We start from the raw sequence: 16,102 nt of genomic DNA on the forward strand, positions 1-16,102 counted from the left end.
CTGATCTTTATTATGTCCCTCCTTCTACTAGCTTTAGGTTTCATTTGTTCTTCTGAAAAAGAACTATCTTTAAAATTAAAATGAAAGTTATTATGGAACTATGAACACTGAAAAATCCCAAGAAACTCTAGAAGGGATTATGTGAGGGAAGCTGCCTGCTAAAAAATGGTCATCTTTAGAAGGAAAATTAATTTTTACTATAGGATGTAATAGAAGCGCTTATTTGATTATTTACCTGAAAGTAAATCTGGTTATCTAATTAAGTGATCTGGCTTTTCTCTTCCTAATAATAAGCTGCTGCTTTTTTTCTCCCAAAAGTCGTACACTAGATCACTAAACATCTGATCTGGCAGTCATCTGGAGCACAAACTGAATGACTTCAAGAAAAACAATAGATGCAAAAAAACTACCTGCTACATTGACTATGTAAATAGCAAGGTAAAACAGGACTGTTCTGTAAATAATCAAGATCAAATTAGGAATTATTTGTGGACTCCAGGACAAAGATAAAGATAGCACACTTAGGGTCTATAGGGACAATATATTACCCCTTTTCAAGATACATTGCCTCCTGTACCTGACCGTCTATAAAGATGATGAGTAACATAGTTTTGCTCTATATTATTTTATCTCAATTCCAGGTCTTTATTTAGCATCTTTATCATTGTCTTGGAGATTCTGACCAAATGACAAGAATTTTCAGATCTAACCAGTAATGGCCAACTCCTGGGCAATCACCTAATTGACCTACTTTGTTCTTCTGAGATAACTGTCGAGAACCTGAGGCTGGTTTCTAGACTCTGTCCACAATTGGGAATGTAGAAATTTTCTGATGATTCTATCTCTGAAAAGGGATTCTATGAAATGGATCTTTTCCTACTATTCTTATTATCTCTACAAAAAAGACTGTTACATAAAATCAGTCTGAATGTATGGCTAATACGTAATGGAAAATAAAGTTTACAAAGTGAAATTAATTGAAGTTGAACTCACCTGTCCACTTTTTCCTATTTCCAGCTCCATTATGGCAACAGGGACGTGTATCTGAGCTGAGTGCCTTGACTGTGATTTGCCATCAACCCTCCAGCTCAGGCCCCTAAGCCCACTGTCCCAGCGGCTCTGGTTAATGAGGCTCTCTCGGATCTTTGTCTTGTGGCTCTTCCAGAATTTGGAAATAACAGCAGCTTGGTCAGATGTGATCCCAGCCTGCTTTTTGGTTTGAGCAGTCAAGAATGCCTCCAGCTGGTTGAAATCCATGTCTGCAGATGCAATAGACTATAATGACAGAAAAAGTAATAAATTTCAATCTGGCCAGTAACTAGAAAAAGATAACTTCTTAATTACAGATCAGATTTTGAGTTATTCTTAATCACTGAAAAAGCTTTCAGAAATGGCCATCAAGTGACACTAATGAGAATAAGCAATTCATAAGCACAAAAATATTCCTTTGCAAATATCAAATATTAGAAAAGCTGTTAAAAAATTACATGTCATTAAAATTCTATTATCAATAACTAGACTCTAGTTTTTAAATATCCAGCTCCATGATAGGGAAATGAATTTTTAAAATTTTAAATAAAATAATAAAACAAGAGAATAAAATGTATCTGATGAATTTTCACTGATGAAATCTTACATAATTTCACAGTGCCATACAGCGAAGCTTGATTTGATATCCTATAACCATACAATGACTTGTCCATAGGAGCACCAAGTAAATTTTGTTAAACAGACATATTATTTTAGCTTTGTAGTCCATCTTCAGCCAAATAGCTCATTCACAATAATAATACTTTGAAATTGTTTACTACTTATGTTTTTCCATAAATTTTCAAAACTTAATTGCCATTGCTGTTCTAAGCAAGCAGCTAAACTAAAATCAGAGGGCTGGGGCAACAGAGACTTAGAGAAGACAGTGATGGTTAATGATTTAGTCTGGGACAAGCTTTTCCCTGCATCTTCTTTGGTATATCCTTATCCTCTTCTAGCCACTGGCACTGGCATGAGGTCCAAACAAGACAAATCATAATACCCTCCTTTCTCTCGGCAGAATGACTGATCCAAATGAATCTGCCAATTATAGAGCAGAGGAGAAATGGTCTTGCCTCTTTGGGTAATGGTACCAGAAGGATATGAAGCTAAGGATGCAGACAGCCATCTTTGATCTTCTAGTAAAGACCTGATTACAATAAAAAAGAATGAATCCAAGCAGAGATGACAGTGGGTTCTGAGTGATATCCTGTTTTATAAGCCCCAAGGCCCTGGTACCTGCAGACCGTATTGCTATGCTTTCACAGTGAGTCTACATAGAGGTCCAAGTATTCTATTAATTTATTACAGGTTCTAATGCAGCAATGATTGAATATTTATATTTTTAAATATGTATTACAAATCACTTAATTTTCCTTTATATTTATATCATCATATTGATTTGTTAGAAATAATACATGTTAATTTTATTTTACATGAATTATACATAAATTCTACTTAAGGATAATAAGGGGGGGCATTAGAAATTATTTACGATTAAAAGGAGATTTTGGACCTGCTAGGTTTGAGAACTACTGAGGATCAAGTCCATGCTCAATGCAACAGGCTCTTCAAGATCTGAGCTGGCTTATCTTTCAGTGTCTCTTTCCTGCTTGCCACACTTGCCATCAAACAGCACTAACCTGTTTGTAATTCTCTACTAGCCATCTTAATATGCTGCTTCATTCTATATACCTCTCACGCTCTTCTAACTGTTCAAAATGTCCTTCCATTACTACTTTCATCAGATTAACTATTCAAACTTCAGTTCTAGCATGGCTATCCCATATTTCTCCTCCCCTAGTAAGGTAAGGACCCCTTTCTATTCCAAAAAGCCCTAGCATCTCTATCACTGCATTGAGGTCAATGTAATGAAAATACCTGTTTATAAGTCTATTTTACCCAACAGATTCCAATCTTTGAGGACAGGGTATACATATTTCTTAGCAAATAAGGTCTAACACAACACCTGAATTCATGTACTAAAAAGTAGTCACAACCATATCAACAACTTTTTAAACCAAAAATAATAATCAATTTTAAGTCTAGAATTATTTAAAGTTACCAACTTCTTGCTTTATAAAACCCTCCCATGTATATCACAAACCATAAACTCCTAGATAAGGATAGAAAATAATCCTAGGGTGCTGATTTCTGTTTGCCTAATCTAATCTTACAAATTCGTAAGGGGCTCAGAGCCAAAGAAAATTTAGGCTACAAAATCAGGAGACAGGCAGAATTTGAATGAAAGATCAAAATGTAAACCATCATATTATTGACAAAACTGTTGCTGCTAGAATATAATCATACACATGGTGGGGTTGATGGAGAGCAGCTCAGAGAAACCCATAAAAAGTTATGTAGTAGGAGATAGGAAAAGAGAAGTAAAAGCAGGCGAAGTTGTTTCTAGCTACTTTAGAGAAAAGAGACACACTGTTATATATGCAATTCCTAGCAAAATCCTAGCAAGTATTTTTGTATATATAGACAAAATTATTCTAAAATGTATATGGAAAGGCAAGGGAAGTAGAATAGATAAAACAATTTTGAAAAATAATAATGAAGGAAGAGGAGTCAGTCTTCCCCATTTCAAGACTTAATATATATCTACAATAATCAAGACTGTGGTATTTGTAGAGGGATTGATACACAGACCAATGGAACCGAATAAATAACACAGAAAGAGACCCACACAAATATGAACAACTGATTTTTGACAAAGGTGCAAAAGCAATCCAGTGGAGGAAAGACAGACAAGCCTTTTCAACAAAAGTAGAACAAATAGATATTCATAGGTTTAAAGAAAAAAAAAAGAGCCTCAACCTAAGTCTAAGTCTCATAACTTATATGTAAAAATTAACTTAAAGTAGATCATGGGCTTAGGATTTAATGTAAAACTACATGTTTTTTAATAGAAGAAACTCTTTGGGAGATAGGGCTACAAAAGAGTTATTAGACTTGATTCCAATATATGATTCATAAAAGGAAAAACTGTTAAATTCAACCTTACCAAAATCAACTTCAGCCCTGCGCAAAAAACTCAGTAAGAAAATAGAAAGACAAGCAACAAATTGGAAGAAAATATTTCAAACCACATATTCAGTGAAGGACTAGAATCTAGACTATATAAAGAACTTTTAAAATTCAACATTAAAAAACAGTCTCACTAGAAACTAGACAAAAGAAAGACATTTCACTGGGTGGATCAACAGATGATAAATAGGTACATGAAAAATGCTTAACATCATTGGCCATCAGAGAAATGTAAATCAAAACCGCAATTAAATATCACTACATGTTTTATCAGAATGGCTAAAATTAAAAAATAGTGACAAGACCAAATGCTGCCAGGAAGACAAAGAAACTGAGTCACTCATACATTGCTGGTGGGAATATAAAATAGTACACCCACACTGAAAAACAACTTGGCAATTTATTAAAAAACTAAACACACAATTATCATATGATCCAGCAGTAACATTCCTGGGCATTTATCCCAGAGAAAGAAGGACTTATGCCCACATAAAAACTTATACACATATGTTTCTAGCAGCTTTATTTGTAATAGTCAAAAACTAGAAACAAACCAGATGTCCTTTAATGGGCAAATGTTTAACTAAACTGTGTACATCCATACCACAGAATGTCACTCTGCAAAAAAAAGGGACTGGGCCCCTGATACTGCAAACTGCATGAACTCCCAGAGAATTACGCCAAGTGAAAAAGGCCAATCAGAAAAAGGTTACACACTTTATTATTCCATTTATATAATATTCTTGAAATGACAAAATTACAGAAATGCTTAACAGATTAGTGGCTGCCAGGAGCTAAGAAAGGGCTGGGGGCTCTTTGAGGAAGAAGTGGTTGCAGTTGCAGATGCAGCAAAGCTCACCTCCCCTGGCTCATGCTCCCCACTCATCACTGTTCACTCTCCTACGAAAAGTCAACCAGGAAGTCACAAGTCAACCAGGAGGACATGTCACAGCCATAGCTTTGAGAGATATCAGAAAAACACCTGTCAACCAGAGGTGGCGATTCACTGAATTAGAATGATCCTAACCAGCTGCAGTGTAGTCTCTGGAGAAGGTGTGTGTTGACTTGATCAGAGGCATGAAGGAAAAGAATCTCAAAGCAAAAGGACCAGTTCCAAGGCCTATGAATACTCTTTAAGAATTACTATAAGAAAATTCCTTGTGATGAAGGTTCCAAGACTGTTTGGATCTTTTCCAGAGGAGGATCCTCAAGTGATTTATTGACCTGCACAGTTCTTCTGAGACTGTTAAGCAGAGATTACTTCCATCAGTATTTCTGCAGGAATTGAGTTCAGTCACCAGGGCAGATGCCTATATCAACTATTTTAATAAACTGATTCTCAGTTGTTTTTTTTTAAAAGGAAGAAGTAAGGATGGGTGGAAGAAAAATTGGATTTGCTATAATTCTACAACATAAAGGAGCCTATTGGCAACAGGAAGTTCTGTATCTTGGCTGTATCAATGTAAATATAGTAGTTGTGATACTGCAAAAAGTTTAAAAGCCAGTAATGAAAGCTCCCAAATGCCATTCAGGATTGAATGTACTTTAATAGAAAAATTTAAATTTAATAGAAAAAATGTAAATTTAATAGAAAAAAAAGATGATAATCTGATATGGAAACCCCCAAAATTACTACTTTTACAATCAGCAATTTTGAATATTTGCAGAATTTGTGCTTGTACATTGTTTTGTGACTCCACTTATTATCACTATATAATCACTATATAATATCAGGTTCTGTCCTAAACTCTCAAATAAGATGAATAACATATGAACTTGCCTTTGCAGAGCATTCAATTTGATGTGTAACTGAAAGCACAATAGAGTATCCTTGGTCTTCCCAATTTGCCAAAAAATCTAGAACAGTGCTCCCCAAAAATGCAGTCTGCAGAACACTGCCAGGCCACAAACTTCACTTCCAGTTGACTATGAGGAGATTATAGAAACTGAGAGTAACATTTAGGAACCTTTGTAGCAAAAAACCTTTTATTGTTAAGACAACTAATAAAATAATCGGAGCTTATATTTTTATGTATTTTTGGTGACAGATTGAAAATCACTGATTTAAAAAAAAATACACACACACAAAACAGAACTGGTGCTCAAAAGAAATCATTTAAGAAACAGTGTGATTGTCCAGCAGAAAAGGTTTGCAGTCCAAGGTGGCAGAATAGGTAGATCCAAAATTCATCTCCTACCACAGACACACCAACTCTATAGCTACATACAGAACAAATCCTTCTGAAAAATAACTGGAAACATGCTCTTCTACAAGGGATTAAAATACCACATCAAGACTGATAGGAGAGGCAGAGAAACAGTCTCGCCAAAAATCCCACAACCAACATGGCAACCTGTTAATAGGGAGGGAATCTCACAATCCAGAGTCTCTCCAAGAGGGGTGGGGGGTTTATGGCCCACATAAGCCACCCAACACTTGGAACCTGTACCTGAAAGGGAAACCTCCAAAACATATGGCTTAGAAAAGCAATGAGGCTTTCATCAAGGGAACCCAAAGGGTTAAAGGGAACTGACCTTCTCCTTTCAAAGGGCTCATATGCAGTCTCACTTGCCCTGGAACCTAATGTAAAAGCAGCCTAGACTATGGGAAGGAGATTCATTTACTAATCTTGAAGCATCTCCTGACAGGACAGGGGACAGTTGAGACTCTTCATAGAGGAAGGTGCTGAAGGATGCCATTTTTGTACTCTCTGAAGGGCCCCCACCAGTAAGATGGCAAACTTCTGGCTTCTCTTGGGGGGGGGGGGCCTCAGTTCGCCGGCACCACCTGAAGCCCAATCACCTCTCACCGCCCTCCCAATCCCAGCACCTAGCCAACAGCCAACAGCCCCGTAGAAGTAACAACACAATCACCCCATGCCCCTTCCTATATAACCCAGCACCTTTCCCTAATAAAGCGGAATTCTCTGGTGAATTGCTGCTGTGTGTTGCTCCTTTCCTTTCATTGGTGCCGAAACCCGGGAGACGGGACACCCCGACTGGGCCCCGTCTTCCCCCCGACACCAGCAGCAGCTTGCCCTCATCCTCTTTTTCCAGCACTGGCTCATCACACTCACCACTCTTCTCTGGCCTTTAGGTAAGTTTTCCCCCCGGAGTGGGCCACTCTTCCCTGAGCTATCGCAGTGCCATTGACCGTGATCGTCAGGCAAGGCCCTGACGCTCGGGGATGAGGAGGGAACTCTCCCCACCTCAGGCCTTCACGGCGGCGGACCCTCAGGCCCCTCCTCCAACAGCCATAAATCCCTGCCTCAGGCCTTCACAGCTGCGGCGGACCCTCAGGCCCCTCCTCCAACAGCCATAAATCCCCGCCTCAGGCCTTCACAGCTGTGGCGGACCCTCAGGCCCCTCCTCCAACAGTCATAAACGCACTCACTGTCCCTTCCATCAGTGCCGAAACTTTTTAAGCAAAATTTCCCCGGAGTGGGCCACTCTTCCCTGAGCTATCACAGTGCCATTGATCGTGATCGTCCGGCAAGGCCCTGATGCTCGGGACGAGGAATGAATTCTCCCCGCCTCAGGCCTTCACGGCTGCAGCGGACCCTCAGGCCCCTCCTCCAACAGCCATAAATCCCCGCCTCAGGCCTTCACAGCTGCGGCGGACCCTCAGGCCCCTCCTCCAACAGTCATAAATCCCCGCCTCAGGCCTTCATGGCTGTGGCGGACCCTCAGGCCCCTCCTCCAACAGCCATAAAACCCCGCCTCAGGCCTTCACGGCTGTGGCGGACCCTCAGGCCCCTCCTCCAACAGCCATAAATCCCCACCTCAGGCCTTCACGGTGCCGGCGGACCCTCAGGCCCCTCCTCTGACTGCCATAAATCCCCGCCTCAGGCCTTCACAGCTACGGCAGACCCTCAGGCCCCCCCTCCAACAGCCATAAACGAGGCGACTCCTTTGCGGATGAGAACGCTCCCTTTTTCCCCCCACCTCCTTCTCTTCCGTCCGCTGAAATCTGTTCTGTCTGCCGAAAACTCCTAGTACTAGGTACCTCGTGACTCCGGCACTCTGCCTTCTTAGGAAAGTCTGGGTGACGACCCACACTTCCTAAGAAATTCTGACTCGTATACAAGTTTCTGCAGACCACCAAGGATCATCGGGGATGCCCTTTGTCTCCTTGCGGTCTACTTCCAGTCCGAGGATCTCCGTTTGTCTTCCCCTGTTTGTCTCCTTCTCTGTCCTTTAGCCATGGGAGCCTCCTCATCCCTCCCTGAAAGTTCACCTCTTGAATGCCTGCTTAAGCACCTGGCTACCCTCTCCCTGACGCCTGATATAAAACCAAAACTTCTCCATAAATATTGCTTCCAAGATTGGCCGACATACCCCCTAGACAGTAACAACCAATAGCCCGCAGGGGGAACTCTTGATCCTAACATCACTCGCAATCTCTTTAACTACTGCGAGCACCTGAAAAAATGGAAGGAGATTCCCTATATCGAAGCTTTCCGCCTCCTCCTCCCCCAAGCCACCGCCCCCGCAGAAGCCTCCCGTTTACTCCCTTCCCCTTCTTCTCCTATAACAGCCCTTCTCCCTTCCTCCCCCACCATCTCCTCCCCCATCTCACCTCCTCCGCCTTAGTCCCTGGCAGATTAAGCCTGAGACTTTCAGCCCCCCTTTAACTAGGTCCCGGGGGCCTCCTCCATCTTTGCCCTCATCACCTGTTTCTACCCTGTTAGGGACCGCCTTTGTCTTCTCACATGTTTGTAGGGAGAATGGGAAAGCACCTTCCCCCATGTCTGAATGCAGCATGGGAAAGCACAAGCTAGAGAACAACTGGTGCAGTCCTTGGAAGTTATCTGTCCACAAAAACATATCTTGTCCTCGAAGATGAGCCAAGACTCCTCACTCTGAAAATAGGGAGACCTTGAAGATGTGTAGAAACACCGCCCCTGCTTCTAGCTATGCCCTTCCCCCACTTGCCGATGTGGCAGGAATGGAGAACAAAGAACATTTTGTTTACGCATTCCATAAGCAATTAACTGGAGTCCTGCTGTAGCTCAGTTAGTAGAGCATGGGACTCTTAACCTCAGAGTCATGAGTTCAAGCCCAACTAGAGCGACAGAGGCAAGCAGCTGGGCTGCTGGCTGGCGACACGTGGGTCCGATTCTATCTTTCTTTATTTTCTTTGCCCCCCTTCCAAACTTCAGGACCTGCTCCACTAGGCGCAGCTAGACCGCGTCACTCCCCCACAGACTGAGCCAGAACCCTTCAGTCCCCCTCAGACTCAGTCCCGAGGGCCTCCCAAAATTATCCACTCCCACAGCCCCCAGTACTCCCTTTCTGATGGCCCTCAGAGCCGATGACCCCCCTCTACCCAATGAAAGCTCTGGTTCCGCCCTCATACACCCTGTAAATCCCAAAGTTTGGAACATTACAAGCCCCTCTGTGGCTCTATGTCCTCCTACCTCTATCAAATTACGTGACCCCTCTCAGTATATCTGTCAGGCCCAATACCCCCTAACCACTTCAGCCCTCATAGGCCTCCAACCCATCATTCAAGATCTCTTAAACAAAAATTACCTCAGACCCACTCACTCCCCGTTTAATACCCTGATATTAGCTGTTAAAAAAACCAACAGATCTTTCCGCCTTGTCCAAGACCTTCGCCTCATCAACATGGCCGTTGTCCCTATCCATCCCTTAGTTCCAAATCCGTACACCCTTTAATCGCAGATTCCTGCCTTGGCCTCCCACTTCTCAGTCCTAGATCTCAAGGATGCATTTTTTTCTATCCCTCTAGACCCCTCCTCCCAAGATTTTTTCGCCTTCACCTGGATGGACCCACACACAAGACATTCTGGACAACTCACTTGGACAGTTTTGCCACAAGGCTTCCGAGATAGTCCCCATATTTTTGGACAGGTCCTAGCTCAAGACCTCAAACAGTTTCATCATGATCACTCCAAGTCCACCTTATTACAATACATGGACAATCTTCTACTCTGCAGTCCCTCGTGGGAACAGTCTCAACTTGACACTGCCTCCCTACTTAACCTTCCAGCTTCCAGAGGTTACCGAGTATCCCCCGTCAAAGCTCAAATCTCTTCCCCTCCTGTCACTTACCTCAGATTCCTTCTATCTCAACAAAGAAAGTCCATTGCCTTAGACAGAAAACAGCTCCTCTCTGACCTGCCCATTCCCAAAACCAAGACAGAAATCCTTTCCTTTCTAGGCCTGGCTAGGTATTTTAGAGCATGGATCCCTAACTTCTCCCTGTTGGCAAGACCCCTATATGACTTCAGCAAGGGCCCCCCTGAAGAACCATTATCCTCCTCACCCCGACACTCCTTCATTATGCTCTGTCAAGCCCTTGTGGAAGCCCCAGCTCTCCATCTTCCTGATTTGTGGAAGCCCTTCTCATTATACATTCATGAGATGTCCAGTCAAGCTCTAGGAGTCCTAGGCCAATATTATGGCCCATCCTTTGCCCCAGTAACTTCTCTCTCCAAGCAATTAGACCCCACAATTCGGGGATGGGCCCCCTGCCTACGAGCATTAGCCGCTAGACAGCTCTTGCAGAAGGAAGCTCATAAACTGACATTCAAGGCACCCCTTACCATTCTGTCCCCACATCACCTAAAAGATCTCTTAACCTACAAAAGTTTACAGACTCTCCCTCCCTCCAGACTCCTGACCTTACTGTCCTCTTTCCTCCAAAATCCCATTCACCCCCTTTGCCATCCATACCCGAATCATGACTTTTTCCTCCTTTACTGCTGTCTCGCTTTTTTTCCTCATTCCTATTGTCTTCCCCGCCACCCCAGCCTCCTTTGTATGGCAATTCAAAGTCAGACAGACTTACACACAGCATCAAACAAGCTACTGCCCTCATTGCCACATCAGACTGCCCTCTAAAAGGCTGCTCTGAGCCATTATACCTCCACTTTCCTCCCTCCACTGAAGTGTTCACTAACAACTACCTTTATTCTCCCTACCTCTGCTTCCTCTATGACCAAAGACAAGCCTATTGCAGGCAATGGCAAGACACCTACGGGGGATGTCCCTACTGGTCTTGCGCCATTCACTACATGGGTAACTTCCAGTACCCACAGTATTACTCCTCCAATCGTTTCATGAAATATCCCAACGGCTCATTCTCCTTATCAATCCCAGACCCCTGGGACTCTCGATGGGCCGCCGGGGTCACAGCCTCAATTTACTATGGGGGGTCCTCGACCCCCCCACGGTACCCTTCATATCTCTCGATAGTATGTTCCCTCTCACTCCCAGATCTCTCAAGTTGCATCAGATATCGGACATTCCGAAAAAGTCATTATCCAAACTCTTGACGGCGCCTCTTCATCTTCTTATCCCCGCCCCTCTTCCCATTTCTCCTTCTCTTCGTTACAGCTCATTCAGGGCACCACCATCTTTCTCAACCACACCCTTAACACCACCAATTGTTTCTTGTGTGCATCACTACAGCGCCCACTGCTGGCCGCCGTGCCCCTTAATATTTCCAACTACTCCTTCCATGCAGAAAGACAACCCCTCTGCCCCCTGGCAGACATACCCCTATGGGACCAGAATACGCAGATAATCTCACCATCCACCACTGTGTAGGCCCGACTCCATCCCCCTCCAGCGCACTTCACTACCTCCCAACTCCAGCATACCCTGCATTCTCGTCACCCTAATCCCACAGCTTACACTTCACAGCATGGCAGAATTCCTTGAGCTCCAACCTCCCTTGCCCTCGTGCACAAAAAGGGCTGCTTTCCTTCCCATCATGGTCGGTATGTCTTTGACTACCTCAGCCATTGGGGCATGGTTTTCGGGAGGAGCCTTGGGTCCCTCTCTATGGGCATTTAGAGATCTCAACGCCAAACTTGAGGGAGCCCTGACATCCACTGCCAATTCCCTAGCCTCTATCCAGAGACAGGTCACTTCGCTAGCTAAAGTCACCCTTCAAAACCGGCGGGCCCTAGATCTGCTTACAGCCGAGAAGGGTGGCACCTGCGTCTTCCTCTGGGAAAAGAGTGCTGCTATTACATCAACAAATCCGGCATTGTAGAAACTGATATCACCAAACTCACCGACCTTGCCTCCAGTCTCCACTCTGCTTCCAATTCCAACCCATTCTCTTCAATACTAACAAACCCCCTCCTTACCTGGCTCTGGCCTATTGCAGGCCCCATAATAGTCATTCTTCTCGTCTGTCTCTTCTTACCCTGTATAATAAAGTTCATCAAATGCCAAGTCGGAAAAATCTCTAATCAAGCTTTCAACCAGCTTATACTCAGGAACTACCAGCTTCTGGCTACAGAAGATCCCTCACCCTCATGTAACCTCCTTACCACACGCTGAGATGGACCCCTCTCCCTGCTGGAAACTGTTCCTGGAAACAATGGCTGCAGACGCCTGGCTCCTGACACCCATATCCTCTTGGCACCATTAGAATCAACAGGTCCTCAACCTATGGTTACAGGGAACCTTCATTGATTTCCAACCTGAAGAAGTCCACATCTACTAGTCCTTACTGTGGGGAGTCCTATCAACCCTTTCCTCCAGATCCTCAAGCCCTCACTCCCTTCTCCGCCCCCGTCCAGCAGGAAGCAGTCAGAGAGAAAGCAATGTCCACAACCCCATAGAGGAGAAAGGGGGGAATGAAGGGCCCCCACCAGTAAGATGGCAAACTTCCAGCTTCTCTTCGGGGTCCTCAGTTCCCGCTGACACCACCTGAAGCCCAATCACCTCTCGCCCCCCTCCCAATCCCAGCACCTAGCCAACAGCCAACAGCCCCGTAGAAGTAACACCACAATCACCCCATGCCCCTTCCTATATAACCCAGCACCTTTCCCTAATAAAGCGGAACTCTCCGGTGAATTGCTGCTGTGTGTCGCTCCTTTCCTTTCACTCTCCCTCTACCCTACTAGCACAGGTGAGTGCATATGGACATGGCACCCACTGCCTTGATAATACCAGTGGGGCAAGTAGTTGTGGCACTTCCTGATCTCTGGCTGGGCCAGCAAGCAGAAGCAGTCATGGCATTCTCCTGCTCCTTTGCTCAAGCTGGTAGGCTCAGATGGTTGCAATATTCCCCCGATCCCTTGCTGGGATCAGTAAGTGTGAATGGTCATGGTATTCTACTGCACCCTTGCTAAAGACAGTAACTATAGGCGATTTCAGCACTGTTCCATTCCCTGGCTAGAGTCAATGAATGCAATAGCTGGCAGGGTGTGCCAATAAGGCAACCTCCTGATGAATCATGGAAGGCAATGGGTGTATAAAATCAAGGCATTTTCCTGCTACTTGCTGAAGCTGGGAAGCATGTCCTGCACCCTACACTCTCCAGCTGCCTTGCTAAAACTGACAGGCACTTGAAATCTGCACAAGAAATTTCCCTTGGTCACTTGGCCTCTGTGGCCAATGGGGTTTGCATTCCTGGGCCCCACAGGCCTACAACTATCAGGAAGACAGTCCTGGCAGGTTACCACCCCCAGACACACAAGTCACATTATAATTAAAATGACAAAAGATAGTTAGACAGAATCTTAAAAGAAGCAAGAGAAAAACATCTTGTTATGTACAAGGAAAATCTCTAAAGACTATTAGCAGATTTTTCAGCAGAAATTTTGCAGACAGTATACTGAAACACACTCCCAGTACTTCTAAGAAAAAGGCCATTTACTAGTACTGAAGGTTGTTCAGCCTGAGGGACAGGCTGCTGGTTCGACACGTATCTAGAGGCTATATCTCAGGAAACATCATCAGGGAGACACCATCCTTGCGCATACACTCCCTTGGCCAATAATATCTCCCAGAAAGGAGCTTATACACTTGTCTAGAGCCCTGGTTTTTGCAACTGTCACTCAGGGAACACCTCCAGATCTTCCAATCTAGAGGCCAGCAAGGTTTATTGACTGCTGACCCACAGGACTGTATATTTTTGCAATGCATTCACAGCTACTGCCTGAGAGTCTACCTTCCAGTCAGCCTGAAACTAAATGATAAATGAGATCCCTCCTCTTTTATCACTGACAGGTCTTGGCACACCTTACAAGAGGGCATATCAAGAATAAATCAGGCTGTTTAGATAATCACAGGCTCAAGAGACAACCATAGTTAGGGCAACATTGAACAAAAAGGTTCATCACTTACAAGGCCACTCCTTCAGATTTGGGAGAGATAGCTGTTTTGCCTGATAGAAAACACAGAGAGTCAAACTAAATGAAAAAAAGAGAGGAATATGCTGCAAACAAAAGAACAAGATAAGCCCTCAGAAAAAAACTTAATGAAATAAAGATAAATAATCTACTTGATAAAGAATTCAGATAGTCATAAAGATGCTTACCAAACGTGGAAAGAATGAATGAACACAGTAAGAACTTCAACAAAGAGAGAAAACATAAGAAAGTACCAAACAGAAGTCAAAGAGCTGAAAAATACAGTAACTGAACTAAGGAATACACTAGAGGTGTTCAACAGCAGACTACATGAAAGAAAAGAAGACATCAGTGATCCAGAAGACAGGGCATTGGAACTCACATGAACAGAGCAGCAAAAACTAAAAAGAATTTTTAAAAAGTAAAGATAGCTTAAGAGACCAATGGGGTAACATCACGTAAAATAACTTTCCCATTTATAGGGTCCCAGAAGGAGAAGACAGACAGAAAGGGGAAGAGAACTTACTTGAAGAAATAATGGCTGAAAACTTCCCTAACTGGGAAAGAAACACTCATCCATGTCAAAAGTTCCACATAAAATGAACCCAAAGAGACACACAAGTCACATTATAATTAAAATGACAAAAGATAGTTGGACAGAATCTTAAAAGAAGCAAGAGAAAAACATCTTGTTATGTACAAGGAAAATCTCTAAAGACTATTAGCAGATTTTTTAGCAGAAATTTTGCAGACCAGAAAGCAGTGGCATGATGTATTCAAAGTGCTGTAAGGAAAAACTTCCAACCAAAAATATTCTACCCAGCAAAGTCATCATTCAGAGTTAAAGGAGAGATAAAGCATTTTCCAGACAAACAAAAACTAAAGTTCATCACCATCAACTGGTCTTACAATATATGTTAAAGGGACTTGTTTAAGTTGAAAAGAAGAGGTACTAATTAATAACAACATAATATGCAAAAGTAAAAATCTCACTGGTAAAGGTAAAAATATAGTAAAGGTACTGAGTAAATCACTTAAAGACTACTATGAAGTTTAAAAAACAAAAAATGAGAAATGGGAACCCTCTTTCACTGTTGGTGGGAATGTAAACTGGTACAACTGCTTTGGAAAGCAGTATAGAGGTTCCTCAAAAACTAAAAATAGAAATACCATTTGATCCAGTAATTCTATTCTTATGAATTTTCAAAGAAAGAAAATAAAATCTTCTGATAAAAAAAAAACAAAATTACAGAGAACACAAAATCCCTGATTCAAAAAGATGTATGTACCCTTATGTTTACTGCCACACTATTTGCAATAGCCAAGTACTGGAAGCAACCTAAGTGTCCACTAACAGATGAATGGATAAAGAAAATGAGGTACATATTCACAATGGAGTATTATTTAGCCATAAAAAGAAAAGAAGTCCTGCCATTTGCAGCAACATGGATGGATATAGAGGGTATTATGCTCAGTGAAAGCCAGGCAAAGAAAGACAAATATTATATGATTTCACTTATTTGTGGAATTTAAAAACAAAACAAAATGAACAAAACATCAGTAGACTCACAAACACTGAGAAGTAACTACTGGTTACCAAGGGAGAGGGGTTGGGGTGAGTGGAGGGGCAGGGGGTGGGGAATAAAGGCGCACAATAATTTGCAATCACAATATAAGTTGGTCACAGTAGTACAGCATGGAGAATACAGTCCATAACTCTGTAACATCTTTCTACATTGATAGATAGTAACCACACTAGAAGGAGTGAGGATTTACTAATATGGGTAACGGTTGAACCACTGTGTCATATATTTGAAACTAAGATTGTATATCAAGGATACTTCAATTTAAAAAAAATAGTACTATACTAATTAGGTAAAGTTGGGTGAGTTGCTTTATCTTTCTGAGCCTCTGTTCTT

At 42.8% G+C, this 16,102-nt stretch overlaps 1 protein-coding gene across 2 annotated transcripts in view; it reads right to left on the minus strand.

The window, feature by feature from the left end:
• The window catches only part of COMMD1 (copper metabolism domain containing 1), a 189,480-nt gene that overhangs the window by 135,632 nt on the left and 37,746 nt on the right, over window positions 1-16,102 (minus strand). For both annotated transcript variants that reach the window (XM_073212682.1, XM_036996645.2), the window contains exon 2: window positions 994-1,275. In XM_073212682.1, coding sequence (XP_073068783.1) covers window positions 994-1,275 — 282 coding nt within the window. The remainder of the gene's footprint in view (window positions 1-993; window positions 1,276-16,102) is intronic.

This window comes from Manis javanica, chromosome 1 (genome assembly GCF_040802235.1).
Source record: "Manis javanica isolate MJ-LG chromosome 1, MJ_LKY, whole genome shotgun sequence".
Classification (NCBI taxonomy): Eukaryota; Metazoa; Chordata; class Mammalia; order Pholidota; family Manidae; genus Manis; species Manis javanica.